The sequence below is a fragment of the Schistocerca nitens genome, chromosome 10, assembly GCF_023898315.1.
Source record: "Schistocerca nitens isolate TAMUIC-IGC-003100 chromosome 10, iqSchNite1.1, whole genome shotgun sequence".
Taxonomy (NCBI): Eukaryota; Metazoa; Arthropoda; class Insecta; order Orthoptera; family Acrididae; genus Schistocerca; species Schistocerca nitens.
In genome coordinates, this window is record NC_064623.1 from 126,267,598 (window position 1) to 126,291,389 (window position 23,792).

General features: G+C 40.6%; 1 protein-coding gene across 1 annotated transcript in view; it reads left to right on the plus strand.

The window, feature by feature from the left end:
- The window catches only part of LOC126210389 (DNA topoisomerase 2-like), a 173,359-nt gene that overhangs the window by 48,204 nt on the left and 101,363 nt on the right, over window positions 1-23,792 (plus strand). Inside the window, exons 9-13 of the mRNA XM_049939618.1 lie at window positions 237-427; window positions 6,146-6,277; window positions 7,212-7,422; window positions 7,562-7,671; window positions 18,452-18,682. Of these exons, the coding sequence (XP_049795575.1) occupies window positions 237-427; window positions 6,146-6,277; window positions 7,212-7,422; window positions 7,562-7,671; window positions 18,452-18,682 (875 nt within the window). The remainder of the gene's footprint in view (window positions 1-236; window positions 428-6,145; window positions 6,278-7,211; window positions 7,423-7,561; window positions 7,672-18,451; window positions 18,683-23,792) is intronic.

Genomic DNA, 23,792 nt, shown 5'->3' on the forward strand with positions numbered 1-23,792 from the left:
AGATAACAGCTGCCTTAATGGATGGGTAGTTGAGGGGAGGACCAGTTGCATAGTCTGCACATCTGCTCCTTCCTCCTTTTCCCAGTTACCTCCTCCTCCCGCCTCTGATGCTTTGTATTGTTAGGCCATCTAAAGCAGTTTGTTTGTGCAGCTCATTACCAATGCAGAGATAATCCATCGTGTCACGGATACCCGTAAAACCATTGATACTACTAATGTGTTTCTTTCAATCGTAGGCATACCAAAGCTGGAAGATGCAAACCATGCAGGAACACAAAATTCTTTGGATTGCACACTTATTCTTACTGAGGGAGATTCAGCCAAGTCATTGGCTGTGTCTGGCCTCGGTGTAATTGGCAGAGATAAATATGGCGTCTTCCCACTGAGAGGCAAGCTGCTGAACGTCCGCGAAGCTTCTCACAAGCAGGTGAGGCCGGGCTGCCTTGCATGTTGTCTGATGTTGCTGTTACACATTTGCACTGAAAGTAACGTTTATTTCTAGCATGAATGGAGAGTACACTTCCAGAATGGTAGATAAATGTGATGTTTAGAAGATTCGTGCTGTTGGCATTCTTGATGTTAACTCTTGAAATTTTACTTAACCTGTATGCTTGTTGGAGTCAACTGTTGTTCAGCCACTGTTCATTGTAGAAATCAACTCATTACTTAGCATTCATTATTTTTTCAACTTGTGCTGGTATCAGTTTATTGCTTGGTTCATAAAAAGTCATTAATGTAGTTGACAGAAAACTAGTTCCACCACAACTAGTTGGAAAACTTGCATAACTTTTGTGGTACATTGTCCAGTTATTACCTTGGAAAGTTTTTCAGGTAACAAGTTCTTTATTTAAATGTAAGTACATTTTAGGATGTAGATAGTTTACAAAATGATAATGAGTAATAAGAGATGTGCTGGTTTTAGTTCGTCCATCAAGATTTCCCCCCTCTGTTTCCGTGGCTTCAAGTCAGAACAGCACTTAAAAGCACGTCCAACCTGTGCGTGTGTGCGTGTGCGCGCGTGCTGTTTTGTTTGTTTCTCTCCATTAAAATTCGAACCCATTGTGGGGCATCTTAACATGTGTTAGAGATCCAGTTCTTTCTACTTTAATTTTTTCCATTCTTTTCTTTGCTGATGCTGTGAACAACTTCCTTATTTCTTATTTTATCAGTCCTCTAAATTTTTAAAGTCTCATATCTTAAGTTTTTCCCACAGTTTGTGATTTACTGCACTTACGTGAACTGGCTAGCAAATAATAGGTGGAATTTGGGAACTATAGCAAGTGAAGTACATACAATAGTATTTAACTGTGTTGCTTCATAGCTGCAAGGCACAGCCCTTCACCAGTGCAATAGCAGCAGTGCAAACAGAATTTCCTCATTCAGTCTATCAATTTCATCATCCAATTCACAACCAGTACAGCCTTGCCAAGCACACTTCAGTGCATTTGTCTGGCTGTCCAGTCAGTGCGTCAGAAGCCGGCCGGGGTGGCCGAGCGGTTCTAGGTACTTGTCTGGAATCGCGCGACCCCTGTGGTCGCAGGTTCGAATCCTGCCTTGGGCATGGATGTGTGTGATGCCCTTAGGTTAGTTAGGTTTAAGTAGTTGTAAGTTCTAGGGGACTGATGACCTCAGATGTTAAATCCCACAGTGCTCAGAGCCATTCAGTGTGTCAGATTTGCAGGCTTTCATCTTGCCAATCATCTGGACTGCCACTTAAATTTACACTGATTCCCACACAATTCCTTTGTTTACCTTTTTCCCCTGTTCTGTAGCTCTATTAGTTCATTTAAAAATTCAATTATATTTGACCTTATAATGGTAATATGAGATATAAAATACTTTTCAGTTTGTCAATATCTCCGTCATACATAAATTAAAGCACTGAGTCTTTGACAAGTCCACAAAAGAGAAAACTGGCAACCTTTAGGGTTAAATCCTTCGTTGAGATAGTGTGCCTGCACATGTGCTCCATTATTAATGTACCTACCTCTATAGTCAAGTGCTAATGCATGTCTGTGCAGTGGTGCTAGCCTTGGAGGGACCTGATTCACATCCCAGCGGTGGAAGAAAATTTCGCCACTGGCATTTGGCTGGCAGGAGTAGGAAATACGGCATACAGTTCACAATACAATCACTTTGTTATGCCAGCATACTAGCTTAAATTCTTAACCTCTCCCGTGTTTCACAGAATATAAAGGAGGACAGGAATACAGCAATCAGTCACAATCCCAGTGGCTTTTTATTATTTTTGCATATCCAGATTTCATTTATAAATAGCCATATTGAGTGCATTTTAGTTATAACTCTGAAAGCTGCAAAATGAAAAGTTTACATTCCAAGATTATTGCACAGGATTTATGACTATCCTGATCGCTGAATGCAGTTTTGCAAATAATATTGCCAAATTATAACTGATGATGAACTACATGTGATGAAGGTAGTGTCGAGTGACGAGGCACAATTTAAACTTACTGGAACCATTAATTGGCATAACAATGCGTACTGGGCACTGGAAAATCCACATGTTTATGTGGAAAAAGAGTCAATCTACCAGGGGTTTTTGTGTGGTGTAGACTACCATCAAGGGCTTAATAGGACCCTGTTTTCTTTGATGCTACTGTCACTGGAGATTGTACCTGGAAATGCTACGCCCATCAATTTTGCCAAATGTACATGCGCTTTGTGGAGCTGTCTCATACCAACAGGATGGGGTGCCACCACACTACCACCCAGCCATACGAGCTTTCCCGGATAACAATTTTCCGGGGCACTGGATTGGATTAAGAGGGCCCATCGAGTTCCCTCCACTGTTGCCAGATCTAACACCTGTGGACTTTTACTTTGGGGGAACTGTGGAAGATAACGTCTTACCGAAGTAAGCCACCCACGCTGGAGGAGCTTCGCCAGGAGATTACAGCGACGTGTGCAGCGATCTCCACTGTAACACAGACTGATGTAGCGACCACTTAACATTATATTGTGTGTGTATAGCTGCAAACGGTGAACATTTAAAGTAACTGTGTGCTAAACTGAAGGTTGTGCAACATGTGTGATCAATTATTAAATGTAAAATGAACACACAAGTAATACTTTTCGTTCCTTAAAGTGTGTACCTTTTCCTGGCAGACCCTGTATATTCTTTTGCAATCTAGGAATTGGATTCTATTCTTTTACTTGGAATAAATTTCCACTGATTTAACTGTTAATATCTACAGGATGAGCATTAATAAGTGAACTTTCAGGGTGGACATCAGAGTAATACTCCAACAAATCTAATACCTTCTTATTTTATCAGTACATTTGTTTTTAATACACTGTCTTCTGTGGTGATTTATCCATCTCATCTTCCCTGATAATCAGTGTTCATGCAAAGTTGGAAACTTTGTGATTTACTTTATGTGACTTAAATGTTTGCTGGTGAACTCCAGCTTTCATTTGCCAACCAAGGTGATGATGAGGGTACAGAAGACTTAGTAACTCTGACTTATGAGGGGAAATGTCCCAAATTTAACTATGAAAAATTCTGTACCCTTGCATAGACAAACCTTTTTAGAGAGTAGCAGCTTCCTTACTAATTTACTCAGTTAAATTTGGCAGGCATAAATGTGAATAGCGCTAAGCAGAATAAATGTGAGTTACTGTGACTATGTAAAATAAGGGAAAGGCAACCACTCTCGTGTAGTGAAGCAATGGGTGGATCGCGCACACACGCACAATAAAAAAACAGCAATCACACTAGCTCTTTCTCTAGCAAAAGCCCACACATTTACCTATATGCACACTCTTGTGGTCACAAGACTAATTATTGATACTCTGTTGTTGAAAGCATTTGTCCGAGTAGAGGTGGGGAGGGGTAAAGGACGACCCAAGAAGGCTGGAGCAAGAAAGAAGCAAGTCTTCGGACAGAGGATTTTGTAGCTGCATGACGAGCTGAAAACAGTACTGCAGAGTATACAACAAAAAGAAATACAGGAAGAGGGCGGTACTGAGATAGGTGGAGGGAAAGGAAAAAGAGAGGAAGATGAAGATGGAGAAGAGAGAAGGGAGATTCGTTGGAAAGGGGGTTGGGGAGGGGTGTCGAGGGGAGGGGGGAAGAGAAGGCACTGCATGATCTCTATGGAGAAAGTGGCGTGGAGAGAAGAGAGTAAGGAAAAAGCAAGATGAAGCAGTAGGAAGAAATGAGGTTTAGCTTGTTTGGAAACTGGGTGGTAAAGTTTGCAGTTTGTCAGAGTTTGGTGGTGGCCATGTAAATACACAGTTGGTTACTTGTCATGCCTACATAGAATGTTGTACAGTAATTGCAGTATAGCTGATACACTATAACAAGGCTGCTTTCAGATTTGGCCCTGCCTTTTGTTGTATAGGAAATTCCTGTGATTGTACTGCAGGAGCAGGTGGTGGGTGTGTTTATGGGACAGATCTTGCACCTATGTTGACCACCTGTGGGATGCAGGATTAGGAAAAGGGTTAGAATAATGACATGTAAGGATATTATGTAGATTGGTTGGTGACAGAACACTTTGGGTGATGTGGGTAGGACATCCCTCAGCTCAAGTCACAATGAGATGCCCTGGTGATGGATACGGTTGAGCTTTTAAAGACCCGGATGATTAGAGTGCTGGTCAGTGGCTGGTTAATAGCTTTACTGGTGTCAGAGGAGCAGAATGGCTCGGGAGACTTGTTTATGGATAGGATATTGTCTGTCAGTAAAGGTTCTGGTAAGTTTGTTTGGTATATTTCGACAACGCCTGCTTTCCACTGCAGATTTGGAAACTGCAGATGTGAGGTTATAAGGAAAAGATTTTTGTGGATGAAATGGGTGACTACTGTCAAAGCAGAAGTACTATTGGTGGCTTGGTGTGCTTGATAGGGACAGGCGTATCTATGGAACCATCTGACAGGCAGAGATTGACATCTAATAAGGGGACTTTAGTTGAGAAGGAAGAGGTAAGTGGATTTGAGAATAGCTGTTGAGGTTATGGAGGAAAGAGCAAAGGTTGTCCATGCCATGAGTCTGGATCATAAAAATGTCTTCAATGAATCCGAACAAGGCAAGAGATTTTAGGATTTGATGTGATAGAAATGATTGCTCTTGGTGGCTCACCGAGCGAGGTGGCGCAGTGGTTAGACACTGGACTCGCATTCGGGAGGACGACGGTTCAATCCCGCGTCCGGCCATCCTGATTTAGGTTTTCCGTGATTTCCCTAAATCGCTCCAGCCAAATGCCGGGATGGTTCCTTTCAAAGGGCACGGCCGACTTCCTTCCCCTACCTTCCCTAATCCGATGAGACCGATTACCTCGCTGTCTGGTCTCCTTCCCCAAACCAACCAACCATCTTGGTGGCTCATAAATGTCGGAATAGGGTGCTGTCACACAAGTACCCATGATACCATGGATTTGTTTATAGATTTGACCTTCAAAAGTGAAATAATTGTCGGGATGTGGTTGGATAGGAGAATTAGACAAGAGGGGGTGGGGGGTTTGGTGTCAGGTGGATGCTGGGAACGTATTGTTTCATGGCTGCAAGCCAATGGGCATGTTGTACAAGGACGTCGCATCCACAGTGGCGAACAAGGAGTCTGGTGATAATGGGACAGCAACTGTGGAAAGATGGTGAAGGGAGAGAGCTGTGGTGTAGGATAGGAGGTTAAGGATTAGCATGTCCAAACTATTATCCATTTAGTTTAATGAAACTTGCTCAAACTAGTTTGTATTAAATTAGGTTCTCAGTAATGTTCACATGTAGTTTGGCCACAATAAGTTGATTTTTTCTGGTGCTACGATTAGTGGAGAAAATTCACTAGGTCGAAGATGATTGATTTGTCACCGAATGCTGCCAATATTTCTGTGTGTCATATCTGCTTTCGTATATGTACAACATGCACTTATTGTGACCAAACAGGATATGTGTTCACTCTGAGTATGTTTGTCCGTGCTATATATCTGAATGGTTTCTACACTTTCAGTTTAGGTTTTGAAATTTAATAGTTGTTGTTCTGTAAATAAGTACATCTCCTCTATCAAATATCCCTACCCACCTGACTAAACAAATAAAGTGTTTGTTTGTAATTTGGTGATTGTTTCACTGTACTGATTACATTACAGAAATGTGTAACTGTTTGTTCAATGTTCTGTTCTGACAGATTATGGAAAATGCAGAAATAAATAATATAATTCGCATTGTTGGCCTTCAGTACAAGAAGAAATATGAATCGGTGAATGATCTAAAGACACTGAGATATGGAAAGATGATGATAATGACAGATCAGGACCAGGTAAATAAACTTTAGTCTCTTCCCTTCCGTAAATGAACAACGGAGTACATAATTTTCTTGTACTCTAAGTAAAATTACTTTGACATTTCGGCGAAGTGAGTGGTAGAGGCCAGTGGCCATAAGTTCTTTCTTGCACGCCACATGCTTGTTTTGTTGCCTATTTCACAAGCTGCATGCAGCGTCTTGTGAAGTGTGACCGGCCGCATGCTGGCAACACTCTTAGAGACTGCTCCTGAAGATAGGTGTTTCTGAAAGTATTTTTTCCAGCAAGACACAAAATTTCACATTGAATGGTTGCTCTCTTGAATTGGACTTTGCCAAATTTATCACGACCATTGTGCCACCGTTCAACACAGCTTCGAAAATAAGACAATGTGAAATAACGCGCTTACTTGGGAAGTTGTGTTAGATACACCATATCACTAATCTTTGGTACTTTGTTAAAAGAAAATTATTTTTTGAACGGGCAACATAGAGGGAGGTTTGCAGTTTTATTTGCAAAAACTATTTTCATGGAATAGAGTAAATGAGCATAAAAAATAGAATAAATAGAAAAAACAGTAGATATGGGGAAGAAAAGGTTATTGAAGAGGACAGTGCAAGTGATAGTGATCTTGCAATAGGCAGTATTTTTAATGCCTCATTAAAGAAGGAAGCCAGATGGTTACTATCAAACTAAAAGCATCTGGAACTGTAGAGAAACAATGCGGCAGTGCCAAAGTATAGCTCAGAATTGTAAAGAGAACACCTGTTGTCTAAACTTGTAATGTTATGTGGAATATTGAGTACTAACTGCAGCAGTGGGCTTGTAAATGAGCAGTACAGTTTTGTCCCTCCATGTACGAGTCTGGTGGAGATGGACACTCAGTGTGTTGGTTCATGCTGTCTTTCGTATGCAAACAATTGCTTGACAAACTTTAACTTCTAATTCCAGGATGGATCACACATCAAAGGTTTGCTGATCAATTTCATTCACCACAATTGGCCATCTCTCCTCCAGCTCCCATTTTTGGAGGAATTTATAACACCTATTGTGAAAGCTTCAAAAGGCAACCAAGAGTTCTCATTTTATTCACTGCCAGAGTTCGATGAATGGAAAGCTTCAAGAGATAATTGGCATACCTACAAGATAAAGTACTACAAAGGTATTTTTTTTAATGTAGCTATTTCTGTACTCCAAATGAACACTCAAAGAACAGAAGTGCCATTCTGTGTAATGAATATACTTAACATGATTTAAATTGTTAAACATACATCTTTTCTTTCATTTAAACACAATTTCAGGTTTGGGAACCTCCACATCCAAAGAGGCAAAGGAGTATTTCATGGACATGAGACGACATAGGATAACATTTAAGTATGGGGGTCCCAATGATGATCAGTGCATCAATATGGTAAATATTCATATATTAATATTTTTTTGTAAAGATAAGGCTCAGAAACTGGATTAAAACAGAATCCAGACAGATCTATCATTAGAGTGCTCTTACTGTAACCTATCCATGTTAGTGTCACCTATGATCCCAGTGTTTCTGTTTAATAGCATTAATCAACCTTCAGAGTTGCACTACTGTGGATGAAGATACAGCACATCCTGCATCTTTTGACAGGGATAATGTTTAAAGTGTCTTTTGAAACAAAATAAACATTTATTATTATGAAATATGGTGAAATGGGTCCCTTTTTGCTTATGAAATAATATACACTGAAAAACCAAAGAAACTTGTAAACCTGCCACCTAACATTGTGTAGGGCACCCTCAAGCATGCAGAAGTGCTGTAACATGTGGCATGGACTAGACTAATGTCTGAAGTAGGGAGTTGACACCACCTGAATCTGCAGGGTTGTCCATAAGTCAGTAAGAGTAAGAGAGGGTGGAGATCTCTTCTGAACAGCACATTGAAAGGCATCCCAGATATGCTCAATGTTCATGTCTGGGCAGTTTTGTGGCCAGCGGAAGTGCTTAAATGTGGAAATGTGTTCCTGGAGCCACTCTGTAGCAATTCTGGACATGTGGTGTCACATTATCCTGCTTTAATTGCCCAAGTGTGTAGGAAAACACAATGAATGTGAATGGATGCAGGTGATTAGACACGATACTAATGCACATGTCACTTATCAGTCGTACCTAGACATATCAGCAGTGCCATATCTCTCCAACTGCACATACCCCACACTATTACAGAGCCTCCACCAGCTTGAACAGTCCCCTGCTGACATGCAGGTCCATAGATTCGTGAGGTTGTCTCCATACCCGTACACATCCATCTACTCGATACAATTTGAAACGACTCATCCGGCCAGGCAACATATTTTCTGTCATCAGCAGTCCAATGTGTTGGTGTTGACAGGCCGAGATGAGGTGTAAAGCTTCAAGCCGTGGAGTCATCAAGGGTACACAAGTGGGCCTTCGGCTCCGAAAGCCCGTAACAATGTTTCGTTAAATGGTTCGAATGCTGTCACTTGTTGATGGCCTAGTGTTGAAATCTGCAGCAATTTGCAGAAGGGTTGCACTCCTGTCACACTGAATGATTCTCTTCGGTAGTCATTGGTCCCGTTCTTGCAGGATCTTTTTGCAGGCACAGTGACGTCTGAAAGCTGATGTTTTACCAGATTCCTGATATTCACAGTACACTCGTGAAATGGTCGTACTGGTAAATCCCCCCGCTTCATCGCTATGTTGGAGATGCTGTGTCCTATCTCTTGTGTGCCGTCTAGAACACCACATTCAAACTCCTTAAATCTTGATACCCTGTGTAGCAGCAGTAACCAATCTAACAACTGCACCACACATGTTGTATTATATAGGCATTGCCAACCACAGTGCTGCCTTCTGCCTGGTTGTCTCTCTGTTTGAATATGCGTGCCTATACCAGTTGGGCACTTCGGTGTAGTTTATAATGTTATGACTGTTCTGTCCTGTCATTATCCAACAGTTCATCTGATATTTAATTTGAATGCATTTAGATCATTTTGTGAATATCTGAAATTTCTGAATTGTGGAAGGATATGGAAAATAAAGGAAAATTGTTTCCTGTAGACATAATTAGTCACACAGTCAGTGATAGTGTTTAAACAGGTGCTCTACAAAATGAATGAGTCATTGGTTTCTTTACCAGCAGTTGTACTTAAAATTAATATTTTCCAACACTAGAGAGACAGCAGGATTATTTCCTAGGAAATCTGAGTTAAAACTTTTTACAGCAAACAGTTTAGACTGCTTTCATTTCCACAAAACACACACTTTTTTTTTTTAATACTTGCCTTGAGGTATAATAAAGCCAAAGATACAGCTTTGGCTCCTATCACTTCTCAAAATTAAACTGGCTGTAACCAGTTGGTTAAAAGTCCGTAATAGGCACAAATGAAATAATGTTTTTTGTGTATGTAAGGTGGTATACATCGTTTGAAGAATATTGTTTTTCATAAAACACTTCGACATTTATTTCCCCTATGACATAAGATGTTTGGCCACGTAAGTTTTACCCAATGCATAAAAATGAACTTGATTCTAGAGTGGCCAGGAAGAGGCTGAATAAATTTTGACACACATTTAACATTGAACATAAATTCCTTTAGTTCAGTATCGGATCAAAATCATCTCAGGGATGTGGCATAATTTCTTCTTGTGGTAGGTGGCCAGAGGCCAGCTGGGTGTCACATCTGGTGTTGTACTAAACTTGCACTGTGCATAGTAGCCTTCAGCACTTGCCAAATCTGTGATGTACAAACAAAAACATTTTATAGTTTGCATTACACAAAAATATTATTGTAATAAAATTAATAAAATACAGTACCATATGTCATATACTAGGTACAGAAAGGTGGTTACCTTAAATTTATAAGTAAGTTTTTTGGGGAAATTTAAGTGTGTATTGAAAGGATAGGCAAATGGGTAATGGAGCTGGTGTATTTGTCACAGTAGACAAACACAACTCCACCAAGACAGAAATTGAAGCTGCATGTGAGATTGTTTGTGCAACATACAATATCATGGGTGGGCATAAAATAATGGGATCCTTTTATCCCTGACAACTCATCTGTTGTTACTAAAATCATTAGAGAGAACCTCAGTTCACTAGTTTGTAATTCAGTTAACTTACTGTAATTGTTGGAGACTTTAATCATCCAATATTGAGAAAATTAGTTTTATTAGTGTTAGGCATGATAAGATATGCTGTGAAACATTACTAAATGCCTAATCAGAAAACTGCCTAGGAAAGATACAAAGCAACTGCAGTCATGATGGAAATATATTGGATCTAAGGGCAACAAACAGACCTGATCTCTTTGAGCATGTCCACAATGAAAAGGGTATCAGTGACCACGATGTGGTGGTGGCGACGATGATTACCAAAGTGCAAAGGACAACTAAAACAAGCAGAAAGATATATATGTTCAGTAAACCGGGCAAGAAATTGGCAGTGTCATATCTCAATGAGGAACTTAAAACTTTCAGTTCAGGGCAGGAGCATGTAGAGGAAATATGGCGCTAAAGTTTAAGACTAGTGGACCCTGCACTGAATAGGTATGTACTCAGTAGAACAGTTCATAATTGGATGGATGCTCCATGGTATAGTCACCTTAAAGAACTTCTAAAGGAACAGATTGCTGTATAATAGGTGTAAAACGGTGTAGGACTACAGAAAGAGAGATGCTGAATGAAACGTGTTTCGCTGTCAAGAGAGCACTGTGAGATGCCTTCAATAACTAAAAGAGCATAATATTGTCAAATAATCCTTAACAGAACACCAAAGAAATTCTCATTGTGTGTAAAGGCTGTTAGTGTGTCCCTAGCAAATGAGACATGAAAAATTGAGGGTAGCAAAGCAAAAGCTGAAATGTTTAACTCCATTTTCAAATGTTCCTTTACTAAAGAAAACTCAGGAGAACTGCCGCAATTTAATCCTTGTACCACTGACAAACTGAATGAAATAAGTATTAGTGTCAGTCGTGTTGAGAAACAGCTGAAATCATTAAAACTGGACAAAGCTCCAGGGCCCGGTAGAATCCCTATCAGATTCTATGCTGTATGTGCAGCTGAGTTAGCCTCTCTTCTAACTACAGTTTATTGTAGGTGGCTCGAACAAAAACGGTGCTCCGTTCTTGGAAAAAGGCACAGGTCACACACTTCTACAAGAAAGGTAGTAGAAGTGATTCACAAAACTACCATCCAATATCACCGACAGATTTGTTGTAGAATCTTAGAACATATTCTGAGCTCCAACATAATGAGGCATCATACTGAAGGCTTTGAATCAAGGCAGTCGGGTAGATGCAGTATTTCTCGGTTTCTGAAAAGTGGCTGACTCAGTATCACACCTATGCCTCTTGTCAAAAGTATGACCATGCGGGGTATTGTGTGAAATTTGTGAATGGATTGATGACGTTTTGGTAGGGAGGACACAGCTTGTTATCTTGGATGGAGAGTCATTGTCAGATGCAAAAATACTCGGGTGTGCACCAGGAAGACCCTTGCTGTACATGTTCGATATTAATGACCTTGCAGCTGATAGTAAGCTCAGACTTTTTACAGATCATCAGTTATCTATAATGAAGCACTTTCTGAAAGAAGCTGCATAAACATTGTCAGATAAAATTTAATAGTGGTGCAAAGATTGGCAACTTGCTTTAAATGTTCAGAAATGTAAAATTGTGCACTTTACAAAACACATGTAATATCTTATGACTATAACATTAACTGTTGGAATCGGCCAAAACATATAAATATTTGGGTGTAACACTTGGTAAGAATATGAAATGGAATGATCACATAGGTGATATAAATGATTAATGGAAAATCTCATATAAAGATATGAAACAAATACTAACAAAGAGATAGAGGGGCTGGCCAGTACTTACCTCAGCTAAGTACAGCCGATAGATACACAAACAGAACCGAAAATTTACGTTCCTAGCTTTCGGAACAAATGTTCCTTCATCAGGGAGGAGAGAGGGGAAAAAAAGGGAAGAAGGGAAAGTGGGTTCAGTTACTCACAACCCAGGTTATGAAGCAACAGGGAAAGGAAAACAGGGAGGGTAGCAAGGATGGAGGCATGGTTGTCAGAGGGAAGCCAAAGATATTCTACTGTAAGTACTGTGCCAGCTTCAAACCAAAGAGGATGCCTACAGAAGTAAAGAGGTATATAGTATAAAGATAAGCACAACTACGTAGGATGAAAAGGTGCGTGAATGGCATAGGCTCAGTCATGGGTAATGAAGGTGGTAGACATCACTTTATTGGTAGAATATTGGGGAAATGGAATCAGTCTGCAAAGGAGATGCTTGAAGTCACTCTTGCAACTCATCCTGGAATGGGTTTGAGAGGATGAGGAAGTGGCTCTGGTTATTTGCTTCTGTATCAGGTCGGGAGGGTAGTTGCGGCATGCAAAAGCTGTTGTCAGGTTGTTGGTGTAATGCTTCAGGGATTCCGGACTGGAGCAGATTCGTTCGCCACGAAGACCTAGGCTGTAGGGAAGGGACCGTTTGATGTGGAATGGGTGACAGCTGTCGTAATGGAGGTACTGTTGCTTGTTGGTGGGTTTGATGTGGACGGACGTGTGAAGCTGGCCATTGGACAGGTGGAGGTCAACATCAAGGAAAGTGGCATGGGATTTGGAGTAGGACCAGGTGAATCTGATGGAACCAAAGGAGTTGAGGTTGGAGAGGAAATTCTGGAGTTCTTCTTCACTGTGAGTCCAGATCATGAAAATGTCATCAATAAATCTGTACCAAACTTTGGGTTGGCAGGCCTGGGTAACCAAGAAGGCTTCCTCTAAGCGACCCATAAATATGTTGGCGTAAGAGGGGACCATCCTGGTACCCATGGCTGTTCACTTAATTGTCGGTATGTCTGGCCTTCAAAAGTGAAGTAGTTGTGGGTTAGGATGAAGCTGGCTAAGGTAATGAGGAAAGAGGTTTTAAAATCCACCGTTTCTAGTTCAATAACAGCTGCTTTCACGTATTAAACAACCATTTCGGCCAGTTCTAATAACTTTCACTTTATTTCCACTTCCGTTTTTCGCACATCACTGATCATTTTTAGCCGCTCCCCACAGGTTTTAACGTAATTATTTCTTCGTCAGACAATTGTTAGCCCCATTTTCGTAATCTTTCACCACAACACCACTCCTTTTAATACATTTACACGCAGTTTTTTCGAAATTTTCCCGAATTTCTCCGTCCTTTAACGTGTTTTAGCGGCAACACAACCACCTAACCTTTATGCACATCACTGTCTACCAACCCAAGTTCACCACAGGATCAACTTAACCAACACTTTTTCGCCTTTTTTCATACCATATCTCCAGTTGCTTTCTAGTTCACCTTTATCTCTCCCCATATATTTTTATTTATATCTTTCATTTTCATTTCAACCTCATGTTACACTTTCCACCTTCTAATACCATGTCACCCTCACAACACCCCCACAACAACCCCATTAAGTTTTATTTACATTCCCTCCACAAACATGCCTTCACCCTAGCCAGATTACGCTCGCATATTTTATTTTCTCAGGCTTGTCTGACATTTGTAATAATCCCCAAAGGCCTCACACTTAAAGTTCCCATCTCTGGCTGCAACCCTTCTTTTCGTCAGTCCCTATACCAGTTCCAAACTGAACAATCCATTGCCCTCACCCACCTAATCCTTCACCTACACATCAACTCAGCCAATGATCAGACCCGTCAACTGCTATCCTTAATAAAAGTCCTCAATCTTTCCTCTCCCACATCCACACCGGCTATTCAGAGCATCCTCCTACAGGCCAACTGCAAATTAGAACAGCATGCCACCCTTCACCTCAAAAAACTATCCAATCTCCTGGTTTCCCACCTCCGGAAAGGCAACTCACTCACCCTTCACAACCTTTCCAGCAAACCTCAACCACCTCTCATTGCACACAAACCCAGTCTCTCCCATCTACTCAATCTCCCACTTCCAGCTCCACTCCCTCCAAAACCTCAAAATTCCAATCAACACAATCTGGTACCACAACACCCTAATTCAGTAGTTAACCTTTCCTCCAAACCTCTCTCCCAATCCGAAACCTCTGTCCTATCCAAAGGCCTCACCTTCAGCCCCACTCCCAGATTCAACCAAACAGCCCTCGTCAAAGATTTACTGTCCTACACTCATACTCTCTGCTGGAAGTATCACTTTGCCACGAAGAAAAATGATCCTAATCCTACCCCTAATGATCCAACTCCCCAAGACACTATCCAAATTGAACCCTGCCTGGAACAGTTCCGTCCTCCGTCACAGCGGGACCCACCTCCTCTTCCTCAAAATCACCCTCTCCAAACCTTCCAGGAATTTCTGACTTCCAGCGTTGCCTCTCAATCCTTCTTAAAAAACCTTAATCCTACTCCCAACATCACCACTGCTGAAGCCCAGGCTATCCGTGATCTGAAGGCTGACCGGTCCATCGTCATTCTTCCGGCGGACAAGGGTTCCACAACCGTGGTACTTGATCGTCGGGACTATGTGGCTGAGGGACTGAGTCAGCTTTCAGACAACACCACATACAAAGTTTGCCAAGGTAATCCCATTCCTGATGTCCAGGCGGAGCTTCAAGGAATCCTCAGAACCTTAGGCCCCCTACAAAACCTTTCACCTGACTCCATCAACCTCCTGACCCCACCGACACCCCGCACCCCTACCTTCTTCCTAAAATTCACAAACACAAACATCCCGGCCGCCCCATTGTAGCTGGTTACCAAGCCCCCACAGAACGTATCTCTGCCTACGTAGATAAACACCTTCAACCCATTACATGCAGTCTCCCATCCTTCATCAAAGACACCAACCACTTTCTCGAACGCCTGGAATCCTTACCCAATCCGTTACCCCAGAAACCATCCTTGTAACCATTGATGCCACTTCCTTATACACAAATATCCCGCACGTCCAGGGCCTCGCTGCGATGGAGCACTTCCTTTCACGCCGATCACCTGCCACCCTACCTAAAACCTCTTTCCTCATTACCTTAGCCAGCTTCATCCTTACCCACAACTTCTTCACTTTTGAAGACCAGACATACCAAAAATTAAAGGGAACAGCCATGGGTACCAGGATGGCCCCTTCGTACGCCAACCTATTCATGCGTCGCTTAGAGGAAGCCTTCTTGGTTACCCAGGCCTGCCAACCCAAAGTTTGGTACAGATTTATTGATGACATCTTCATGATCTGGACTCACAGTGAAGAAGAACTCCAGAATTTCCTCTCCAACCTCAACTCCTTTGGTTCCATCAGATTCACCTGGTCCTACTCCAAATCCCATGCCACTTCCCTTGATGTTGACCTCCACCTGTCCAATGGCCAGCTTCACACGTCCGTCCACATCAAACCCACCAACAAGCAACAGTACCTCCATTACGACAGCTGCCACCCATTCCACATCAAACGGTCCCTTCCCTAGCCTAGGTCTTCGTGGCAAACGAATCTGCTCCAGTCCGGAATCCCTGAAGCATTACACCAACCACCTGACAACAGCTTTCGCATCCCGCAACTACCCTCCCGACCTGATACAGAAGCAAATAACCAGAGCCACTTCCTTATCCTCTCAAACCCAGAACCTCCCACAGAAGAACCACAAAAGTGCCCCACTTGTGACAGGATACTTTCCGGGACTGGATCAGATTCTGAATGTGGCTCTCCAGCAGGGATACGACTTCCTCAAATCCTGCCCTGAAATGAGATCCATCCTTCATGAAATCCTCCCCACTCCACCCAGAGTGTCTTTCCGCCGTCCACCTAACCTTCGTAACCTCTTAGTTCATCCCTATGAAATCCCCAAACCACCTTCCCTACCGTCTGGCTCCTACCCTTGTAACCGCCCCCGGTGTAAAACCTTTCCATGCACCCTCCCACCACCACCTACTCCAGTCCTGTAACCCGGAAGGTGTACACGATCAAAGGCAGAGCCACGTGTGAAAGCACCCACGTGATCTACCAACTGACCTGCCTACACTGTGACTCATTCTATGTGGGAATGACCAGCAACAAACTGTCCATTCGCATGAATGGACACAGGCAGACAGTGTTTGTTGGTAATGAGGATCAGCCTGTGGCTAAACATGCCTTGGTGCACGGCCAGCACATCTTGGCACAGTGTTACACCGTCCGGGTTATCTGGATACTTCCCACTAACACCAACCTGTCAGAACTCTGGAGATGAGAACTTGCCCTTCAGTATATCCTCTCTTCTTGGTATCCGCCAGGCCTCAATCTCCGCTAATTTCAATTTGCCGCCGCTCATACCTCAGCTGTCTTTCAACAACATCTTTGCCTCTGTACTTCCGCCTCGACTTATATCTCTGCCCAAACTCTTTGCCTTTACAAATGTCTGTCTGTGTGTGTGTGTGTGTGTGTGTGTGTGTGTGTGCGCGCGCGCGCATTGCTGTTGGAATAAAGTTACTAAAGGAGGTACTTTCTAAGATCCATCAGCACTGACCATAACTGAAATGGTTATCCTCTGCTTCCGCAGTTTCCCACTGTGGCATTTCTCACCTTTCAAACGTAAGATCTTAATTTGCAATATGTTATAAAAAGAGCAGTTTTGCCAGTGTTTTGGATTATAATCCTTAGAGATTACAGTTCCTTTATTTCCATTGGTCCAGATTTCCTCTATCAACACTTACTTTCACTACAGAGCTGGTTTGCAAACAGTGTTAAAAGTTTTGAACTGACCAAGCTGACCATTTGATGCTGTGAAGATGGTGATCCTTATTTTTGCCGCAAACTGAAGCACTTCTTCTCTCAGTATGTTGCCATCAAGTGGAATTCTCAACACTGTCATGCAAACCAACTGCTCCAATGAGTTTATCCAAACAATCATATGCTGATAGCTGATGGCTCAATGTCATGGAACCAGACTCTTGCATTGGCTTTGATGTCTGACAGATTTCTCACAATCATGTTCAAGGTAGAAGCAGAAAGTCCTAGGTCCTTCGCTAATTGAGCTCATGCTCCAGCATGCAAATCTACATACAGGAGTATATTATATCCTGTCCTTTCTAATAATTTTACTTGCAGCCACTGATTAAAGTTACTGCAGAACATGACTTACAATAGTGTTTGTTCGGTTGGAATAATTGTTAGAATTAGAGCCCCCTTGTTATTCTGAAAGAAGCAGTCACTACATGAAAAATGTAGACCATAAATTTTACGAACTACTGGTAGTGAAGTTTAATCTAGTGGCACTTTTTTTTGGAATTCTTAATTAAATATGCAACAATAATTTTTATTTTTTAGCAACAAGGCCTCTTGTCTAGTTCTTTCCATGACATGTTGGCACGATTTGGAATATCTTCTGTCGACAGTCTTCTCAACTGTGGCAACTAAAATAATCTGACTGTAATGACTAGCAGCAACCTTCATTGTGCTCATTGTATTGTTAAAACAGATTTAAATAAATTTCAGTTATCTATACAAATAAAGACTGCTTTTGAAGATGGCTGTATGTATAATGGGCTTTCACGATTTGTTATTTCTGTGTGAAATAATGCCAGTCTGTGCCAGATGTGCAGTCTTAGGTTGGTATGACGTGATGCCAGACATAAACATTTCTTCTCAATGTTCCACATGACAATTTCTGCCCTCTTTCTCACCAAAAACACCCCGGGCCAAGTAACCACTCAGCATACTTCCAACCTTCCAAACACTGTGAACCTATAATAAAGGCAGCCATGACCCAACACATCGAGAATGTAAATCTTGCTTGTCACTCTAATGCTATATTACATTATAAATAACTTTACTTGTCTGCATTTTCCACTTTGTTCCAAGGCTGACTTTGAACAGGAATACAATGTACTTTATCAAAAACCTTCGTGAAAATAAGTGTTTTAGGTCATGGTAATGTTAAAGAAAAATTAAAATGTAGGAAATGTGTTGTTAAGTGTTCATATTACACCCTACTGTATTTAAGGTGACGCAAAGAGTAAATTGAAGACTGTTGGAAACAAAAAGAACAAAGTACATCAGTTAACAGATGTTGTGGGTGGATTACTGTGCATCAGTAATAAACATTTTAGTTGTTGAAGGGAGATTAATTGTTCTGTCGTGCTATTAATTACTCTTCTCACCTCTTTGGTCCATATATGTAGTGTTTTTATAGTTCATAATATTTGCGTATGTTTTCATGTAATAAAAATACCTTTTGTGTTGCAGGCCTTTAGTAAGAAGTGTGTTGAGCAACGGAAGGAATGGCTTACATCGTGGATGCAGGATTCGAAGAGGAGGAAGGAAATGGGTCTACCAGAACAATATCTCTATGAGAAAGACACACACAGTGTCAATTATGCAGACTTTGTCAATAAAGAACTTGTACTTTTTAGCAATTGTGACAACGAAAGATCTATTCCGTCCTTGGTTGATGGATTCAAACCTGGTCAGAGGAAGGTGAGATTCGCATATCTTTCTACATATACACTAAAACTCCTCTTCAACAAATCCCACAAATCGGTGGGGACCCAAATATTTTTTTTCCTTAAGTAGAGGTTTTGCTTAAATGTGGGTTTTTCCTAGGTACGTGGAGGGAGTGACCCAGAATCATAATTAAAGCATATTTAGATGATGTAAGAACTAGTTAATCACAAACTTACCATTAATTTGCTATGAATGTAAATATATATCACACTTTTTACAGAATATATTTTTTAAAAATCAAGAAGAGTTGTGTGTTTCCTCCTTCCAGCACACTGTAATGACAGAAACATCTGTGAATTTTTTCAATGCTTCTTGTGGAACAATGTTGTCTTTATCACCAACTATAGCCCTACAATCAGCTTTTGCAAAACAGTTTAACAGTGTGTAGTGAAACACAATTGCACACAGTAACAAACTTGTGCATGGCCTGTAAAATGTCACGCATCATTATTTCTGTCTTCTCGAGTAATGTAATTGATTTCTTGATGACTGCCACTTGTACTTGGCTTTAATGGTGTGTATTATGCCTGATGCCGAAGGCTGCAGATGTTTTGGGTAGTTCACATATGTATAAGCTTTCAGCCACAGCCTTCGTCACACACACACACACACACACACACACACACACACACACACACACACACACACACACAGAGTCATTCACACAATCAAGCACATCTCGTGCACACACGACGAGATTCTTGTCAAAAATGCTGGAGTTGGCAGATGTGTGCGTAAGGTGTGCTTGCTTGTGTTAGTGAATGGTATCTTTCTTTTTCTAATGAAGGCTGTGGCTGAAAGCTTGTGTATAAGTGTCTTTTAGCTGTATCTCTTTGCAACTTAATGTGTTAACTTAATGGTAAGTAACATTTATCTTTTTCTGCATTGTCAACATTAATATTTCTCAGAAATATTTCATTTGGATGTACAGGATGTAAGTCAATTATAAGTAATATATTCCTAGTTGCTGCATGCATTTTGGCATCTAAATGCTGGAGAAATCTTGTTGAGATTTCTTTGATTGCATCTAGGCATTGCTGTTGTACTTGTAAGTGTCTTAATTTTCTTAAAACATGTGGGAGCTTTAAATTTCCCTATCATCAGTGGCAGCAGCTTCAGGCTCCCATTGCTATTACACACAATAGTGTAATCATTCTGTCTTCCTTTCTTACCTCTGTGGTATTTTTCTCTCTTAACAGCATAAGTTTTTGCAGACAGTATAGTATAAAAACTGCTTGTTCATCTGTCTTAAGTGTCTCTGGTCTCATAACCCCGCATTGATCACAGCCGTGTAGTATTTTTGCAGTGGTTTAGAGTTTGTGTTCACAACTGCACTCCCTTCACGTACTCTGAAATGAGAGATAGTGACTGTTTTTTAAAACAGTCTAACCACCCATTTGACACACTAAAATTTCGAATTCTGATCTTCAGGGAGCTTTGTCTTGTAGAATAGTTTAGCATACAAGAATGCTGCCACTACTCATTCCTTGAAACCATTTTAACCCTCGAGCAGGTATGCCGATGTACGAAGTGTACCAACTACAGATAAAACTGTTTTGCGTTGTTCCATCGTTTTTCACAATAACGAGCCCAGAGCTGTTCCTTCATTATTGCTTCAGCTAACAGTGATAAACTGTGTCGTCGTACATCCAAGTGAGCAGCAGTAATATAAAATAAATGGTGACCTAAGTGAGAAATTTACATTACATGCAAGAAAATTATTCAGATTATGACCTATTACCACAATCCAACGACGAGGCAGGTGTCTTAGAGAAAATGAGTAATTGCATAAGTGGTTGGCTGGGATCTGGTGCAGTTGCACTGTTGACTCCTTAGTGGGGTCATTACTGTTGTGTATAGTGCGTGCAGAATGTCACGGCCACTAGATCCGTAGACGGCAGGGCACTTGTGTATGCTCACATGGTCTGTAAATATTTAGTGGGCACCCTCCACTCCCACACTTCCATGGTGGCCATTCAAAAAGATCTGCTGTCACCTCTGACTTCGTTAGTATCTAAAAAGAATTTCGAAAAAAATGGAGTGGTTTATTTTCACCTGGCTTGTTAACAGTTTGTAACTTCCAGAGAAGCATCACGAGTGGCGAATTTTGAGTAAAACCTACATTTTTGTGGTTGCCATGTTAAAATTGGCTTCTTTACCAAATCGCAGTAGAGTTTACACAATTTCACCTCAATAACGTGTTGTGGAGATGCAGTTGCAAAAGAATTCTGAAAAAGTGGTTTATTAAGTTTGAGGAACAGAGGAAAAGTAGGGTCAGTAGCTTATGAAAAATCACATTTTCAGTACAAAATAAGTGTGATGTCTTCACTTATGTTGTTCCAAAACCCATAGCAATTATTGTTTCACCTGCTATTGATGGCCCTTAAAAATTAGTCTTTCATCGAAAAAGTCTGTTACTGGAATAACATGGTAGATAAGTCAGTTTTGTGTAATAACCAAATGACAAATGCTCTCCGCTATGCGTGCTGTTATTTGACAAAATATCATTTCAATATATGAAACCATTTATGAAATATGAGGAATGTTGTGGATATTTCACTCTGGCATTCACTGGCGCAGCACGATCACAAATGTGTGATGTCAGGTCAGTTTTCTCAAAATAGGTGACAGGTAGACCTCCAGCCAAGTCTAAAAGAAAATTCAATATATTAACTAAATTTCATATGCTGCAACATATTGTGTAATACACACCAGATGCAAAATCATAGCGACCACTATTATTCATTACAAACTTTTCGAATTTTGCCCAGTATCTTACTTCCACATACATATAATAATGACCATTAACGAAATGATGGGCATGCCATTGTGAACCTGACACATAAATAAACAAAGAAAGCAAAAAGGATTTTTTACCAAATAGTTTCAGTAAAATAGTTAGAGAGAGACTGCAGGGCGTGCGCCTCTGGCCTCCTCTGTGAACAAATGAACGAACTTGCCCAATGCTTTTAATGAAAGTTGGCCTCTGCACTTTGGCCACTGTATCCTGCGGACACTATATCGAAGTGTCGATGGCAACGGAGTGATATAATGAAAGTTCATTTCATTATTGTTTTACTAAACAGTGCTTTAGCTCATATAAGTTCATTTATTGGTGTTTAATTAACATAACAGTGATTTTTGCTCATACATATTTTCCTTGATAACACACAGCCATTCTTTACATGTGTTCACCAGACAAGCGGGTACGCGGTGTACTTTGTAAACAGCACACATGCTAGAGGGTTAAAAGAACAGTTTCCACATTGCTGAATATTTGACATTCTTTCTTTTGCAGCCAGAGGAACTTCTAGCTTCAGCATTTTAAAACTTCATTGTGTGGCATTCTCAAAAAAACAATGAAGACAGTGCCAAATCATACCCTGTTTTCTGTTTTCCGCCCTTTGTCCAGAAGTTTTGTTTAGATTGTCTTGGACATTGTGGATGATTGTCAGCTTTTGCACTATCAAAAGGTTCGTAGGTTTGCATACCTTAACTCCACAAACGGATGAATCTTACAAAGTCAGCTATACGACAACACGGCTCGTACTTTGTAACATGTTGACTGTGAAGTCAGATCACGTGAAGAGTCTCATGGTAGGCAAAGTGGAAATTGCTTTTCAATTCATTCAAAGCTTTTTCCGGTAGTACTACAATGGAATTCGATCTAGATATGTTGACTGAAAAAATAGATTACCATACACTGCCATCGCACAACATGAAGTACGGCCAGTGTGAAACTGAAATTAATCAGAAACTCACTTGGACATAATAGGAATTGGGCAAAAACTGGATTTTAATTTGCAGACTTGTTGTGTTTATTCCTTAAAAGTGAGCATTTTCTTAAAGCATGACTCAGTAAAAATGGGGTAGAATAACATTGTTCTTATGGGAGTTTTGGCAGAACCAATGGAAATATTTAAGTGGGATTTCCTAAGAAGTGAGTTTGTTAGTTTGGGGGGTTTTATTATAGTTTTTTGTATCAGAATTACTATCAGAAGACTTCAATGCATATGGTATTTCTAAAAAGAAGAGTTGATGAAAGGAAGTTACTGTGTCAAAATTGGAAAAATAGTTGCTCAGTGTTACTTTCCACAACAGTTCTCCCATATTTCCATTATCAGTTCTGTTTTGTTTCACAGAATTATTCCCATCCAGTAAAGAAGCTTGGCTTAAAATGCTTGTTGGCTGCTTTGCCGTTGCCGATGTAAATTTTTATTGTTTTTTGCCATAGTATCCTTAATTTTAACCCATCTGTGCTCTACGAAATTGCCCTCAAAACTGTCAGTGTACTTTTATTTATTTTATCTGCAACACAGGTGCATCTGTTGTTTGTGTACCACAAAAGCCGGGACTTACACTTTTCTACAGATTTCTTATCTGACATCTTCATTGTAGCCTGTTTATAGTGAACAAAATTCAGTAGTAGTTCTGATACCTTATTGAGGAATGTTGAATGTGGTTAGAGGCATTGTCTGTTAAGAGATGAAATAAGCTTTTCAATAGGTAGTCCTTGGCTCACTAATGAAATGTTTACGCTCATTTCTTCTTGACAGCCGGTGATTCTCATGTGGTTTAACAATAATTAATTTCATCAGGAAGAGTGGTGTCAGTGTACAGTCATCCAGAAAAGTCAATATGCTATAATTTCCAGTTTGTATGTGGTGTGCTGACAGTGCCTTCACATCTTTCGCTTTTTGTTGCCTCCTTTTCACAAGCTATCAAAAATGGTTAGAAAAAGTACAGTTTAACTGGAAAAATAATTGCTTTTTTATTTTGGTATGAGGGTCAAAGTATTTTCATTCGCCAGAAATGTTGTTTCTGTACATCAGATTGTTTATAAATTTATAATGGTGTTATGACTTGGGTGACTCTCACTGTAGATAAATATTGTATTATATCTGTGACAGTCTGTTTCCAATTGCCTTGTGAATGAAATGAAAACTGCTAATGCAATGTCAGGGTTGTTGCAAGTTCTGGAAATCGGGAAAATTTGAAGGGAAAACACCGGAAATAGCATTTTTGCTCGTTACATGAAATAGTTTGTTTACCGAGGTGTCGTGCATCATTGGTGGGTGGGTGG